The sequence below is a fragment of the Notechis scutatus genome, chromosome 10 (assembly GCF_049901735.1).
Source record: "Notechis scutatus isolate UNSWTSFEM ecotype Mainland chromosome 10, rNotScu1.2, whole genome shotgun sequence".
NCBI classification, from domain to species: Eukaryota; Metazoa; Chordata; class Lepidosauria; order Squamata; family Elapidae; genus Notechis; species Notechis scutatus.
The window spans coordinates 18,877,235-18,891,650 of NC_142018.1; the positions used below are offsets into that span (position 1 = coordinate 18,877,235).

The 14,416-nt window shown below is 47.2% G+C and overlaps 2 protein-coding genes across 3 annotated transcripts in view; both read left to right on the plus strand.

Annotated features, from left to right (window-relative positions):
* Positions 1–8,050, plus strand: part of RNF128 (ring finger protein 128) — a 46,845-nt gene extending 38,795 nt beyond the window's left edge. For both annotated transcript variants that reach the window (XM_087972224.1, XM_026674809.2), the window contains exons 4-7: positions 623–705; positions 1,847–1,943; positions 2,804–2,975; positions 6,571–8,050. In XM_087972224.1, the coding sequence (XP_087828350.1) occupies positions 623–705; positions 1,847–1,943; positions 2,804–2,975; positions 6,571–6,686 (468 nt within the window). In that variant the 3' untranslated portion in view covers positions 6,687–8,050. The remainder of the gene's footprint in view (positions 1–622; positions 706–1,846; positions 1,944–2,803; positions 2,976–6,570) is intronic.
* Positions 8,051–9,596: 1,546 nt separating this feature from the next.
* Positions 9,597–14,416, plus strand: part of TBC1D8B (TBC1 domain family member 8B) — a 36,375-nt gene continuing 31,555 nt past the window's right edge. Inside the window, 1 exon segment of the mRNA XM_087972205.1 lies at positions 9,597–9,764. Within this exon segment, the coding sequence (XP_087828331.1) occupies positions 9,629–9,764 (136 nt within the window). The 5' untranslated portion in view covers positions 9,597–9,628.

A 14,416-nucleotide genomic window follows, 5' to 3' on the forward strand; every position in this document is an offset into this window, starting at 1 on the left:
GAGAGGGTGTAGCAGCTTGCAAAAACGAAACTGTATTGCATAAATGTTTTCATAGGTAGTTTCCAGACAACCAAAGTTCCTGCCACACAAAATTCTAACTAGAGAGCATGATTGATGACTTTTGGCTATGGACGTGTCCCATTGGAGAATATGAATTGAGATACACCCAGGGGGGGAGGGAAAGCAGGGCCAAGAGTGACAATGAATGATGTGCCTCAGAGTCAGCTACACCCAGGCAGTGCCGGCATGTTTACTCCAAATAAATCTTCAAGTTCTGGAAGTTGACTAGAGACTCATGATTTAAATGGGGGGGTCACTACCGGAGCCCTGACATGAAGCCCCATCCATGCGCCATGCAAAACCACGCCCGCTCTGGTCCATGGAAAAACCTTTCTCCGTGGAACCGGTTCCTGGTGCCCAAAAGATTGGAGCCCATGGCTCTAAGACGATTCTCCAGAACTCCCATTTTTATTGTGTTGAAAAACATCATTTTTGGAGTCTACATTTTGGAGTCCTTTCGAGGGGCAGTTAGCCAAAATCCCAATGCCTCCGATCGTGGTTACGTCCGCCGGTTAGTGGAAGACGAGAAGAAAATGTTTTCTCTCTCTTCTTTTCTTCAAAGGAAACGGGCCCTGATGCAGACAGCTGTGCGGTGTGCATTGAAGCGTACAAACCAAATGATGTCGTCCGAATTTTAACCTGCAAGTAAGTTAATCCTTTTTTTTCCCCCCCATCTCCAGTAGTTATTCTTCTCATGCTCGTTCTCCTTCTCTCTTCCTCTGTACTCCTGGGGAGCTGGTTTCACTGAGTCGGCTTTTGTTTCTCATGATAATTGGCTCAAATGACACTTAAATCAGTTGAGTTCAGGTGTAATTGAACACCTGAACAGGGGTGTCCAACCTTGGCAGCTTTAAGACCAGTGGACTTTAACCCCCAGAATTCCCACTGACAGCATGGGGAATTCTGGGATTTGAGGTTCACCAGTCTTAAAAGTTGGCAAGGTTGGAAATCTCTAGTCTAGAATGTAATAAGTGCATTTAGCTTTGAATTACAATTTTCTTTTCAAAAATTTTTTATTGAATAAACATTACAAACAACTGAACACAGTGCGACTTTCATGGCCATCATTTTGGCCATACAAGCTATGGTATAGAAATACACATAACAGTTCATTCCCTTTTTCCCTTATGTTATTAGTATAGTGCTAGCTGCATATTATTTTATTTACATTTATCTACATTTATTTACAATTATATACATATTTACAACCGTCTTTGATACTCATGCATGGAGAATTCTGGGATTTGAAGTTCTCCAGTCTTAAAAGTTGCCAAAGTTGGAAATCTCTGGTCAAGAATGCAATAATTGTATTTAGCTTTGAATTACCATTTAAACATGACTTTTATTAAAAAAAGAAAAGTCTATATAACTATATTTTAAATAACTGCAGACTTAAATTTGAGGTCTTCACATTTTGTTAGGTTCCTAAAATAGCAAAAACAATTGCATAACGATATTCCTACAAGCAGACCTACATGACTATATTATATATGCATGCCAAGACTCTCCATTTAACTGTTGAATGATGATAAAGTTCTGTGCCCTTTTAAACAGTCATTGGATTTAAAAGACAACAAGACAAAATCAGAGTACACCAGTATTCTGTTTGGTATATTCCTGTATGAAACGTGAGCAAACCTAGTGGTGATTGATTAGCAGACCATGACTAAGCAAAGCATAACATAATGTGTGAACCAAATCGATTGTACATTTTTAAAAATTAGCAAAAAATGTTGCTCTTACCTGTTGACTCATAGTATAAATTCTTGTTATTTTTATTTTCCAGCCATCTGTTTCACAAGAGCTGTATTGATCCCTGGCTGCTGGAGCATAGGACCTGCCCCATGTGTAAATGTGACATACTGAAGGCTTTGGGAATTGAGGTAAATCTATGAGCTGTGGTTAAGTTACTCATTACCTGCTCTTTTGCTATTACCGGGTTTGCTCTAGAAAACAGTTGCAGTGCCCTTATCCTTTTGGAAAGACATTTTTGTCCATTTACAAGGAGGAAACTTAACAACAGTTTCCATGTAAGTCCTCCGTATGTGTTTCTAAGGTTGTTTTCCATGCAAAACAAGCTTTGTGCTTAAGTTCATTAACCTTCTTTGAAAGCTAATTAAAATACCTTCAGGGAAGAGTGTACTGAACGTACCATGTTTCCCTGAAAATAAGACCCTGCCTTTTTCCCCCCCATCAAAAAAAGGCACTAGGTCTTATTTTTGGGAGGGAGGGATGTTGTCCACTGACTCGCCACACTTGCATGCGTTGCCCCTGGCCTCCTTTTCGCTGTCAGAGGCCTTCAGGAATTTCTGCGGCCGGCAAGATTTTCCTGAAGGCCTACTGCAGCCAATGACAGAGCTCTGGGTCGATCTGGATCTCTGTTATTGGCTACAGAGGCCTTCGGGAAAGCCTTGCCGGCCGCAGAAGAAATGGGCCGGCAAGGCAGGTATCAAGGTGTGCGAGGCCTCGCTACAACTATCCAAAGGTAAGTAGTAGGGCAGCTCCACCCTCACCCATCCCCACCCTAGTTTAATTTTTACCCGTCTACTCTGGAGTGGGTGGGGGTCTTAATTAGGGCTCATTTTGGGGATATGGATTATATCAGGCACACATGTAAAAATCAAGCCAGGGCTTACTTTCAGGGTAGGTCGTATTTTCGTGGAAACACTAAAGGGTGAGAAGGGAGCTTTTAGCTGTGTGGAAATAACTTTAGTTTCTTCCTGTGAAATTCTGCTCGACGTAGGTGGACATAGAAGAGCGAGGGGAAGCGACGCAAGCCCCCACGGCATCCAGTGAAGCTTCTAACGTCCCTTCGGTTAACGAAGAAGATAACCACAGCGAGACCGCCTCATCCGGGTACGCTTCCGTGCAGGGAGCTGAGGAACCGGCTCCGGAGGAGCGTGTTACTCCAGAGAGTAAGTTTCCAGCGGCTCTCGCAAATTAACAATGACCCAATTCTTTCTCCGGAGCTAGCATCCCTTTGGTTTTCCTTTGGCACAAAAAAAATTGGACGGTATCGCCTGCCCCCTGCTGGGGATTCAGTGGCACACCACGAGGAGAGGGGATTTACACTCCTTCAAGGGCTCGGTTCCTTTTTGCAGAGAAGCAGGGATGGCACTGATGTGCTGATCCTGGGGTGTGAGAGTGATTTCCTCATAGTTGAGCTACGACAGATAGATTCGAGGAGAAACACTGTAGTAATAGGAAATGCCCCAAAGAAACACAGTATATAAGGAGCTTGGCATTTGTTTAATCTGCTTATTTACTTGCATCCCACTTTATTATTCTTGCAAATAACTCCATATGCAGCACAATTTCCTCCTCCTGTTTTCCCCAAACAACAACCCTGTGAGGTAGGTTGGGCTAAGAGAGAGGGACTGGCCCAGCTGGCTTTCATGCCAAAGGTGGGACTAGAACTCACCGTCTCCTGGTGATTGGACCAAAGTCACCCAGTTGGCTTCCATGCCTACGGTGGGACTAGAACTCACTGTCTCCTGGTGATTGGCCCAAAGTTATCCAGCTGACTTTCGTGCCTAAGGCGGGACTAGAACTCACTGTCTCCTGGTGATTGGCCCAAAGTTATCCAGCTGACTTTCGTGCCTAAGGCGGGACTAGAACTCACCATCTCCTGGTGATTGGCCCAAAGTCACCCAACCAGCTTTCATGCTTAAGACAGGACTAGAACTCACCATCTCCTGGTGATTGGCCCAAAGCCACCCATCTGTCATTCATGGCTAAGGCAGGACTAGAACTCACAATCTCCTTGTGATGGGCCCAAAGTTATCCAGCTGACTTTTGTACCTAAGGTGGGACTAGAATTCACCATCTCCCACTTTTCTAGCCTGGTGCCCCTAACCACTAGACTAAACTGTCTCTCTGCTCTTACGCTGTGATTTGAGGAGTTGAGATGAAAGCAAGACAGAGAATTGTTGGGGTTCTTTTTTTCTTTTTTCTTTTAAGTTCCTTTGCTGAATAATAGGATGGATTTCCTGACCTTTCAGCTTTGTAGTTCCAGAAAACTGTTTCTGCATCCAGGAACCCAAGAGAGTTTTCTTGAAGCACCTGGATGCTGTTTTTAAGGGCAGCCTTAAAATAAGACATATTAACATGCAAAGTTTATTAATCCAGCCATCCAATAAATGCAGGTGATTGGCTGATCCAAAAATCAGATTATTTCTGCTGTTGGAAATACAGCAACGATTTTTATGTGCCTGTAAACTTTTTTAAGATGCATATAGCATTTCTTTTTTTCAGACATATCAAGACACCGTCTCCAGGAATTCCATATTTCTGATTTATCCTTCCAAAGATGAAAAAGCCTTTGGTAGCTCCTGATTTAATTAATGAGCTCTTTAAAAAGACCAGCCTTTTTTAAGAAGAGCAACTCCTTATAATAGCAGTTGAACAAAATAATGAGAAGCTGAACGAAAACACCTTACTTTGCATGATCCATTCTAGGATTTGGCGGTTACGATCTGGCTCATAACCACCAAATCCTAGAATGGGTCGTTCAAAGGAGGCTTCTGAATGGAAATCCTCCTTAATAAAATTAGGAACTGTAGAAGGCTAATCAGGATTATTGGCCTCGTGGGCAAAAACATCCCCAGCAGATAATCCTTTCCGACTTAAAAAAATTCACTTTCTGTTTTTGAACCGGCGGAACTCTCCAAACCGATCTATGAACTTAATGGCATTTAAGCCTATTAACTTCTAATCCTTTATTTTAAAATTGCAATTAACATCCTGGTAAGCCTTCAAACCGCTTGGTGTTTAAGGTCAGTGGCTTTGCCCGAAGCCCACCAGTTGTGACTACCAGCCACTGTCTTCTCATTCGTAGAAGAGTTTTTTTCTCTTCTTCCCATGTCCTGCTAGCAGATAAAGCTCCGAATTGAAAATTCAGAAATCAAAATTGAAAACTACATATGTAGACTGGGTTGAATCCAGGCTCAATAGCAGGAACTGGGAGAGGGATCTTGTAGTCTTAGTGGACAGCCAGCTAAATACGAGCCAGCCGTGTGCAGCAGCCACCAAAAAAGCTAATGCAATCCTAAGTTGCCTTAACAGAGGGATACAATTGAGATCAAGGTAGGTACTAATACCACTCTATCAAGCCTTAGTAAGACCACACCTAGAGTACCGCATCCAGTTTTGGTCACTACACTATAAAAAGGATGTGGAGACTCTAGAACAGGAGTCTTCAAACTTGACAGCTTTTAGACTTGTGGACTTCAACTCCCAGAATTTCTCCCTCAGTCATGTTAGCTCAGGAATTCTGGGAGTTGAAGTCCACAAATCTTAAACTTGCCAAGTTTGAAGACTTCAACTCCCAGAATTCCTGAGCTAACATGATTGGAGGAGGAATTGTAGGAGTTGAAGTCCACAAGCCTTAAACGTGCCAAGTTTGAAGACCCTTGCTCTAGAAAGAGTGCAGAGAAGAGCAACCAGGATGATTAGGGGACTGGAGGCTAAAACATACAATGAACTGTTACAGGAATTGGGCATGGCTAGTCTAGTGAAGGGAAGGACCAGGGGAGACAGGAGAGCCATATTCCAATATTTGAGGGGCTGCCACAGAGAGGAGGAGGGGGTCAAGCTATTCTCCAAAGCTCCCGAAGGCCAGACAAGGAATAATGGGTGGAAACTGAACAAGGAGAGATTCAACCTGGAAATAAGGAGACATTTTCTGACAGTGAGAACCATCAACCCATGGAACAGAAGTTGCCTTCAGAAGTGGTGGGAGCTTCATCACTAGAAGCTTTCAAGAAACTAGACTGCCATCAGAAATGGTGTAGGGTCTCCTGCTTGGACAAGGGGTTGGACTAGATGACCTACATGGTCCCTTCCAACTCTGTTATTCTCTTAAAGTGCCGTTGCTATTGCTACCTATATTTCTATTTCAATCTGTAGAGACTTACCGCAAAAAAAGGCAATATCACGCTGACTTCAGTTTTGCATTTATGCACTAAATTTAGTGAAGAGAAGAGATTGGACTCCCACCTGTCAGAAAGGGTGTGGGGTCTCCATGGCATGCTCCATGACGTTCCTATCTCAAGGTCTCCCTGTAGCTCGGGGGTGACAAACGCGACTTCCTTGCGGCCGCATCAGGGTTGTGTTGGACCTTGGGGGGTGAGGGGGCGTGGCCAGGGTGGGCGTGGCCAGCATGACATCCCTTGTGTCAGGGGCGCCTGTGACAGCCCAAGTGCTCTGCCAGCTAAAACAGGCTCCCAAGCTCTGTTTCTTGCCAGGACCGCGTCCTGCAACCCTCCACCAGCAAAAACGGAGCTCGGGTGGGCCCCGTCGAGCTGTTTCCGCTGGCAGAGGCATCGCGGGCCGGTCCATTCCTATTTCCAGGGCGGCCCCGCCGGCCAGATCTAAGCACCCCGCGGGCCAAATCCAGGCCCCCAGGCCTTGAGTTTGACACCCCTGCTGTAGCTCATACAAGGAACGTGACGGGCCGTGAGCAGATAGCCAACCATCTCCTCCTCTTCCTCCTCCCTCCTTTCTCCCAAGGTGACCACCTCCATCTTGTCAACGCTTCGCAGATGCCCGAGGTGGACACGCTGCCCCATCTTGACAATCCCGGCTTCGAAGGGGACGAAACCCAAGAGCAGCCGGTGAAATCCTAGGTGCTGTTTGGCGCAAGACTGCAGATCTCTCGAGGCAAACCAGCATCCCAGACCGATGTAGCAGCAACGTTCCCCTTTGACCACCCTCCCGTGCCCCCCACCCCGAGATAAAATACACAATTTTAAGATTGCAAGTGTCTGGAGTGGCCTTGCTCATTCACTTTCTTTCTTTCCTGAATTAGTCTTCCTTTTTAGTATTACTGATTCTTTTGCTTCTGGCTCCATCCAGGAAAAAGCATCAAGCATCCTGCGAACAAGACACCCGAGCATTCTCACGTTTTCCTGCAGTAGAAACTTCGGCCGTTCATCCTACAGAAGCATTAACCCATCGGAAAAATACACACACAGACACACACCAATCTTCAAATTAAGTTTAAATTAATCGAGTTAGCTTTGTTAAAAATTCTTTTAAAGCTTTCGGGTGTCGAAACCACTGGGGGGTGGGCGTGCCTGTATGCTGCTTTTCAGCCCTGGTTTTGAGTCCACTTGGCTTTTAATGTAATTTATGGAGAGTTTTCCTTTTTCTTGGTCTGTTGCAAATTCCCTCTTGCCGGGGTCGTTAGAATTGCCAAGCAATTCAGCTTTCAATCTGGACTGGTAAAAAGACACTGGGGATATATTTCTTTCTCACCCTCTTCGCTGATTTATAGAGCAAATTTTAACACTCTGGGCATTGTAAAAATGTTCAAGGGAACAGAATGCAACTTATTTTGTACTGGGGTGGTGATGGTGGAAAGCTGCACAAAATTCGCCCTGTGATTTTTGTTTGTTGTTGTTGTTGCAATCTTAACAAGCTGTCACACGGGCCCAATGAATGGTCCAATTTTTAGTTAGTGCTGCTCTTAACTTTGTCAAGAGGCTTAACTAGGCCTTGCTCGAAGGGATTATTTTGTGGTTGTTGCTGCTGCTACTCCAAAGAAAACAGCTAAGTAAAGATACCCAAAGAGTACTGTAAATATTCAGAATAGGCAATGTATGGACATGGCTAAACTGGAAATCGATGAATGGGTGAACTTTTAAAATTATTTTTTCTAATATGTAAGAAGGGAATAAGGTGAACACAAGGGTGCCTTTGCCTAGAGCTCAAAAACCTCACCCACCAAAGTGAATTACTATATATTTAATAATGCACTTTATCTCACGTTCTGTGTTTCCGTTCTCTGATTGCAAGTCTAGACCAAGTGGACTTGAGGAGCAGCGATAATCGGTTCTGAAACTTTTTTCCACCCTTGATTCCAATAGGAAAAATCAGCATGCCTTTTTCTCCCCTTTTTGCATAGTGTTCAATGAAGTTGTAAATACTTGATTTCTACTGAATTACTTTGAATACAAAATGTAAATAAAGCTCTACTACTGCCTGTTTAGGATGTTCTTTTTTTTAATAATGATGATAACAACAATAATAATAATTTCACAAACTGACTACCTAGAACGCCATAACTGAGTTGCTAAAATCATTCACTGGAAACTGCCAAAAAGTTTGGATTTGAGTATAGTAACAACTACTGGGAACATCAGGTTGAGAAGGTTCTGGAGAATGAAAAAGTCAAGTTCTTGTGGGACTTCAGAATTCAGACTGACAGGCATTTGGCCCACAACACGCCTGACATAACAATAGTTGAAAAGAAAAAGGTTTGGTTCATTGACGTTGCAATACCTGGTGATGCACGAATTGAAGACGCGCAGCAAGAAATTGAAACACCCCCACCCCCCCAATCTCTTCTAAAGAGGCATGGTAGTTGACTTTTGGGAGCTGGTTGGGGAATTGTGGGAATTGAAGACCCCCTCCCACCTTTAAAGATGCATGCATGCTGGGACATTCTGGGAACTAAAGCCCCTCTCCCCTTTAAAACCCATGCATGCATGAAGACCCCTCCCACCTTTATTTTTTTTTTATAAAAATTTTATTGATTTTTAAAAACAAACAAACAAAACATAAAACATCTTTTTTGAAAGCAGCTTAATCCCGGGTTACCTCTCTTTGTACAGACACAAAATCAAATTCATATTGAAGACCCCCTCCCACCTTTAAAGCCCCATGCATGCGGGCTGATTTTTGGGAACCGAAGCCCACCTGTTTTAAAAGTGGAGCATGCATGCTGGGGAATTCTGGGATTTGGAGTGGGGGGGGGCCTCCTCTAAAGAGGTATGCTGGCTAAATTTTGAGAGTTGAAGCCCCCCCCCTTTCAAAGGGCATGCATGCTGGGGAATTTTGGGAGATGAAGTTCCCTCCTCCCCCTCCTTTAAAAACCCCATGCATGCTGGGAATTCTGGGAATTGAAACCCCCCTCCTCTTCTAAAGAGGCATGATGGCTGACTTTGGGGAGCTGAAACCCACCCTCTTTCAAAGGGCATGCTGGCTAGGGAATTCTGGGAATTGAAGCCCCCTCCCCCTTTAAAGGAGCATGCATGCTGGGGAATTCTGGGAGCTAAAGCCCCCTCCCTTTAAAGAGGCATATGCTGGCTAAACTTTGGGAGCCGAAGCCCCCTACCCCTTTCAAAGGGCATGAATGCTGGGGATTCTGGGAGATGAAGTCCCCCACCTTTAAAAGTGTATGCATGCTAGCTGACTTTTGGGAATTGAAGCCCACCCCCTCTCTCCTTTAAAACCCCATGCATGCTGGGGGATTCTGGGAGATGAAGCTTTTCTCCCCACCAACGCCCCCTCCCCAAAGCCCCCGAGCAGCTGAGACTCCCAGGCGCCTCCTCCTCCTCCCGCCTGTCCATCTTCTCCCTGGCCCCGCCCCTCCCGACCACCCGCGCGGGGCACGCCGGGACTCGTAGTGCGTCCCTCCGCTCGGGAGGCGCCGGAAGCAGCGGCGGCGGGACTCCCTTTCCCGGCGGGCGCCGCGGGCCCGCGGGAGGGGCGGTCCGAGGAAGCGCCGGGCCCGGGCCCCGCCCCGTCCAGCTGAGCCCGGGCCCGGGTGGCAGCGGCGGCGGCGATGTGGCTGAAGCCCGAGGAGGTGCTGCTGAAGAGCGCGCTGCGGCTCTGGGTGCAGGAGCGATGCAACCGCTTCTTCGTGCTGCAGCGGCGGCGCGGATACGGCCAGGAGGGCGGCGGAGGGGGCGGGCTGGCCGGTAAGCGCGCGCCCGCTGGCTCGGGGGGGAGGGAGTCCCTCCCCCACTGCCCTCCCCTCCTTCCCCCCCACCCCCAGAATCCTCCTGCCGGCCCTGCCAGGTGGGCAGGAGGACAAGGGTCCGGCTTTGCATTGTCCTTCCTCCTCCCTCCCCCCCCCCCTCCCCGCAGTGGCGTCCCGCTGGCCCTGCCAGGTGGGCCAAAAGAGGGCGAGGGGGGTCCTCAGCTCTGGGAGTCTAGCTTTGCATTGTCCTTCCCTCTCCCCCCCAATGGTATCTTCCTGCCAAGAGGACGAGGGTCCGGCTTTGCATTGTCCTTCCTCCCTCCTCTCCCTCCCATGTCATCCTTCTGCCTGCCCTGCCAGGTGGGCCGGGAGGGTGAGGGGGCGTCCTCAGTTCCTGGAGTCTAGCTTTGATTTGTCTTTCCCTCTCCCCCCATCAATGGTATCTTCCTGCCAAGAGGCCGAGGGTCCGGCTTTGCATTGTCCTTCCCTCCCTCCTCCCCCCACATCCTCCTGCTGGCTCTGCCAAGTAGGCCAGGCGGACGAGGGTCCTCAGGTCCGGGGGTCCAGCTTTGCATTGCGGCTGGAGGGCTGCCTCCCCTCCACCTCCCGACAGCCCTGCCAGGTAGACCAAGAGGGAGCAGCTGAGCTTAACAGGGAGTGGGATTGGCGGGGGGCTGGCATCTGTTCTCAAGCCCCCAATCCACCCTCCCCTCCTTGCAAGAGAGTCCCTTTCCTGGACCCCCTAAAAGAAATCAGTCTAAAAAGTGTGGCTGCCTACCAAGGCCAGGTAGGTAGGTTGGATGGGTGGGTGGGTAGATGGGCAGGTGGCTCAGCCAGAGGGAGGCAGCTTAAGGCTTGGAGACCCCTCCCCACCCGACCCCAGGAGGGCAAAAAAGTTGGGGAAAGTCCCCCCAACCCTCCATTCAAGGTGCTGGACAGAGGGTCAAACTGATGGTGAATCTGCTGGGATTTTAGGTCAAAATTGTCCAGAAAATTCTCTTCTCTCCTTGCCCCAAAAGAGTCCATAAAATAATTTGAATTTTTATTAAACTTTTTCACATTTAAAAAAACAACACATATAAAAACAACACGTATACGATCTTCGCAGTGATGGGACATCCACTTTTCCATTTAAATCAACGTATACGTATTGACATTATTTTATTCCCACAGTCTAACCCAGGGGCCGGCAACCTTAAACACTCAAAGAGCCACAAAGGTCCTAACCGGAAGCCCCCCCCCCCCCATTCATTTCTGGACCCGACCGGAAGTCCGGTTCCCCCACCATAGAGTCTCCTCCTAGCACAGCGTCCTTTTTCCTCTACCTGCCCTCTCACTTGTGGAGCCGACCTGCAACAGGGAGCCATAGAGGAGGGATAATAAAAGAGCCACATGCGGCTCCAGAGCTGTAGGTTGCTGACCCTTTGGTCTAAACCGATTGTCCCATTTTCCCCACACCATATAGTATTCCATGTCTTCTCTATCTTGCAATTCTAGTGTGAGTTGGACGCTTTCTGCACAGTCCCATTACTTTCTTTATTATCATACTATCTGCGGGGATGCTAGCTAGTTTCCAACTTGGTGTGTCGGTTATTCTTGCCGCTGTTTAGTACGTGTATTTTGATATATTTAATTTCTGGTTTTAAAAGCTTTTATTTCCAAGCTTGCAGCACCGATCGTTCTCCTTCTCCCCATCGCCCCATCGAGCATGCGTCCCTCTTGTTGACCACAGCCACCATGGGGGAGGGAACCTCGGACAGCCGCCTCGCCCCAACCTCCTGGCCTCTCTGGCTGCTGATAGACTTGCCCTGAATAGGGAGGCTTGGATTAGACCCATGGAACAGCAAGGGGGAACTTGGGACAGGTGGTCCAAACCTTTGGAAGATAATAATTCACTTGGGGAAGGGGCAGTCTACCTGGAAAGTGGCCACAGGGTTTTAAGCGGGGGGGGACGACTGAATTTTGGGAAGAAAACATCCCAGCTGGAGGCTCTGGAGATGCCTGCAAATTAGGGGTAAAAAGGGATGGATGAATAGATGGAGGGAAGGATGGAAGGAATGGAGGGAAGAAGGAGGGGAAGGAAGGAAAAGGAGGAGGAAGGAAGGAAGGAGGGGAAGGAAGGAAGGAAGGGAAGGAAGGAAGGAAGGAAGGAAGGAAGGAAGGAAGGAAGGAAGGAAGGAAGGAAGGAAGGAAGGAAGGAAGGAGGGGAGGAAATGGGCGGAGGAAATGGACAGGGAGGGAAGGAGGGAGGGAATGAGGAAGGAGGAGGAGAGGGATGGAGGAGGAAGGAAGGAAGGAAATGGAGGAAGGAGGATGGACGGAGGGAGGGGGAGGGAGGGGGAGGAAGGAAATGGTTGGAGGGAGGGAGGGAGGAGGAGGAGGGGATGGGGAGGAAGGAAGGAAATGGACGGAGGGAGGGGAGGGAGGGAGGGAGGAAGGAAATGGATGGAGGGAGGGAGGGAGAAGGGGAGGGAGGGAAGGAAATGGATGGAGAAAGGAAGGAGGGAAGGAAATGGACAGGGAGAGGGAAGGAGGGAGGAAGGAAATTGAGGGAGGGAGGAGAGGGATGGATGGAAGGAAGGAAAGGGGGAGGAAGGAAGGAAGGTGTTGTGCCCTGCTTGGCAGGTGATGTAGAACGATGAACCGGATTGCATACAAGCATAGTAGAACGCATCAAGAAGAGGTACACAGTTTTCCAAGCTTGCTCTTCCTTTAAAAATAATAATAATAAAGACTTCCACAAATTCAGTTCAGCTCCTGGTAATTTCATCGTTTGTAGTTTTCAAGGTGGCCGCACATAAATAGTTTCCTCTCAGCTTCTTCTGAGGGTTCTTCCATTTCCCAGTTGAACTTCTAGCCTACAGCCTGTAGATGTATTTCCCATTCACGGAATCCAATCCAAGTTCAGCCAAGGTTGCCAGATGTTGCCCAGTGGTTACAGGACTCCAAAATTGCTGCAGTTTTGAACAGGACAGAAATGGAAGTCTCTATCTACAGAGTCCTTCAGTGAAGAACAGGTTAAGTTTGCTGAAAGGTCAATGACATCCACATTTCCCCTCCGTTTCTCGTTCTGCGGTATTTTGGAAGCCACCCTTCCCAGATGTTCTATGAAAGGATGCTTCCTTGGTTGATGCCGCAGGTAACATGTCAACATCAGAAGAGGGGAAACTAAGGAATCTCCCATCCTCTTCCGACGGACAGGTCCTTCCCAACCACATGCCACCATCTGTCTGATCTCAAAAAGTTAAGCAGGCTTGGTTGAACTCAAGATCACCAGGGGAAAAAAATTCACAGGAGTCAGAGAAATGGACCAAGTCCTGGAGGAACAAGAAAACCAATGGAGAAGCTCTCGAGTTGGCTGGTGGGGAAAGCTACTTGGGTGGCTCACCACGAAGCAGGTGGAGATCCAACAATCTCCTTTCATCTTTGAAGTATTGACCATCTCTCTCTCTCTCTCTCTGCAAGATGCAGAATTTACCAATTGCTTCTCATAAGTCAGATAAAGTCCCAAAGGTGCTTTTCTTTCCAGGTGGCAACTGGACTTTCTGGTTTTTTTTCTTTTGAAGACGTTTCGCTTCTCCTCCAAGAAGCTTCTTTAGCTCTAACCAGATGGTTGGGGAATGGAAGGATTTATATTCCTTGCAGACAGACCTGGTCATTTGCATCCTTTTAGAGGGTCGTTGAGGCCACTTGGAGGTTTGTCTGTGTCCTCTGAGTGGTGCGAATGGTTCATCTAGTCTCCGACTTGTTCTCAAAATCCATCCCTACTCCCACACCGTTCCAAGGCTGTCCATCCCAAACTGCAAAGCTGAAAGTCTGTAGAGATTCCCCGTCATCCAGGTTGTCCCAAAGGTGCTTTTTTTTTTTTTTTTCAGGAGGCCACTGGATTTCCTTGTTTTTTTTTTCTTTTGAAGAGGTTTCGCTTCTCCTCCAAGAAAGTTTCTTCAGCTCTGACAGGATGGTGGAGAGAACAGTCAGAGCTGAAGAAGCTTCTTGGAAGAGAAGCGAAACCTCTTCAAAAGAAAAAACAACAACAAGGAAGTTCAGTTGCCTCCTGAAAAAAAAAAAAAAACATGACCTAAATGACTGAGAATCTCTACATAAAGTCAGATAAAGATGACAGATTTGGCTTGATGGAATAGAAGCTTTCTAATGCCTCATATACATTCTTGGTTTTTCTTTTTCCTGCCACTGTTTCGGAGGTTTTGCAAGCTAACACACCTTCCCCGACCTTTGAAATAGGAATGGCCTTGGCTCTTCCAAAGCCAGGTTCCTAACTGTTTGCTGTTCGTTCCAGAGGACAGTTCGCCAAAGGAGGAGGGAAGGGGGAAAAAAAAAAAACCAATTTAGCTAAGGTTGCTGCTTTTGAGTCACAGGTTTTTCTTTATGACTAATACTGCAGATTTAACAAACCTCTCTCCAGCCAGTGATAAGTCAGCGGCGATCATATTTCCCTGCAGGCTCTCTTCTTCCATAATTCATGTCCTGCAAGATGCAAAGGTATTCATATCGGCTTTTTTTTTTAATGACGTATATTTCATCTCGTCCTTCCTATGTTCCGTTTTCCTTTGAAAAGTATCTGGGAGAGGAGACAAGAAAACAATTCTGTTAATCTGGGACAAAATAAGAATCTTTAGACTCAGTTTTTAT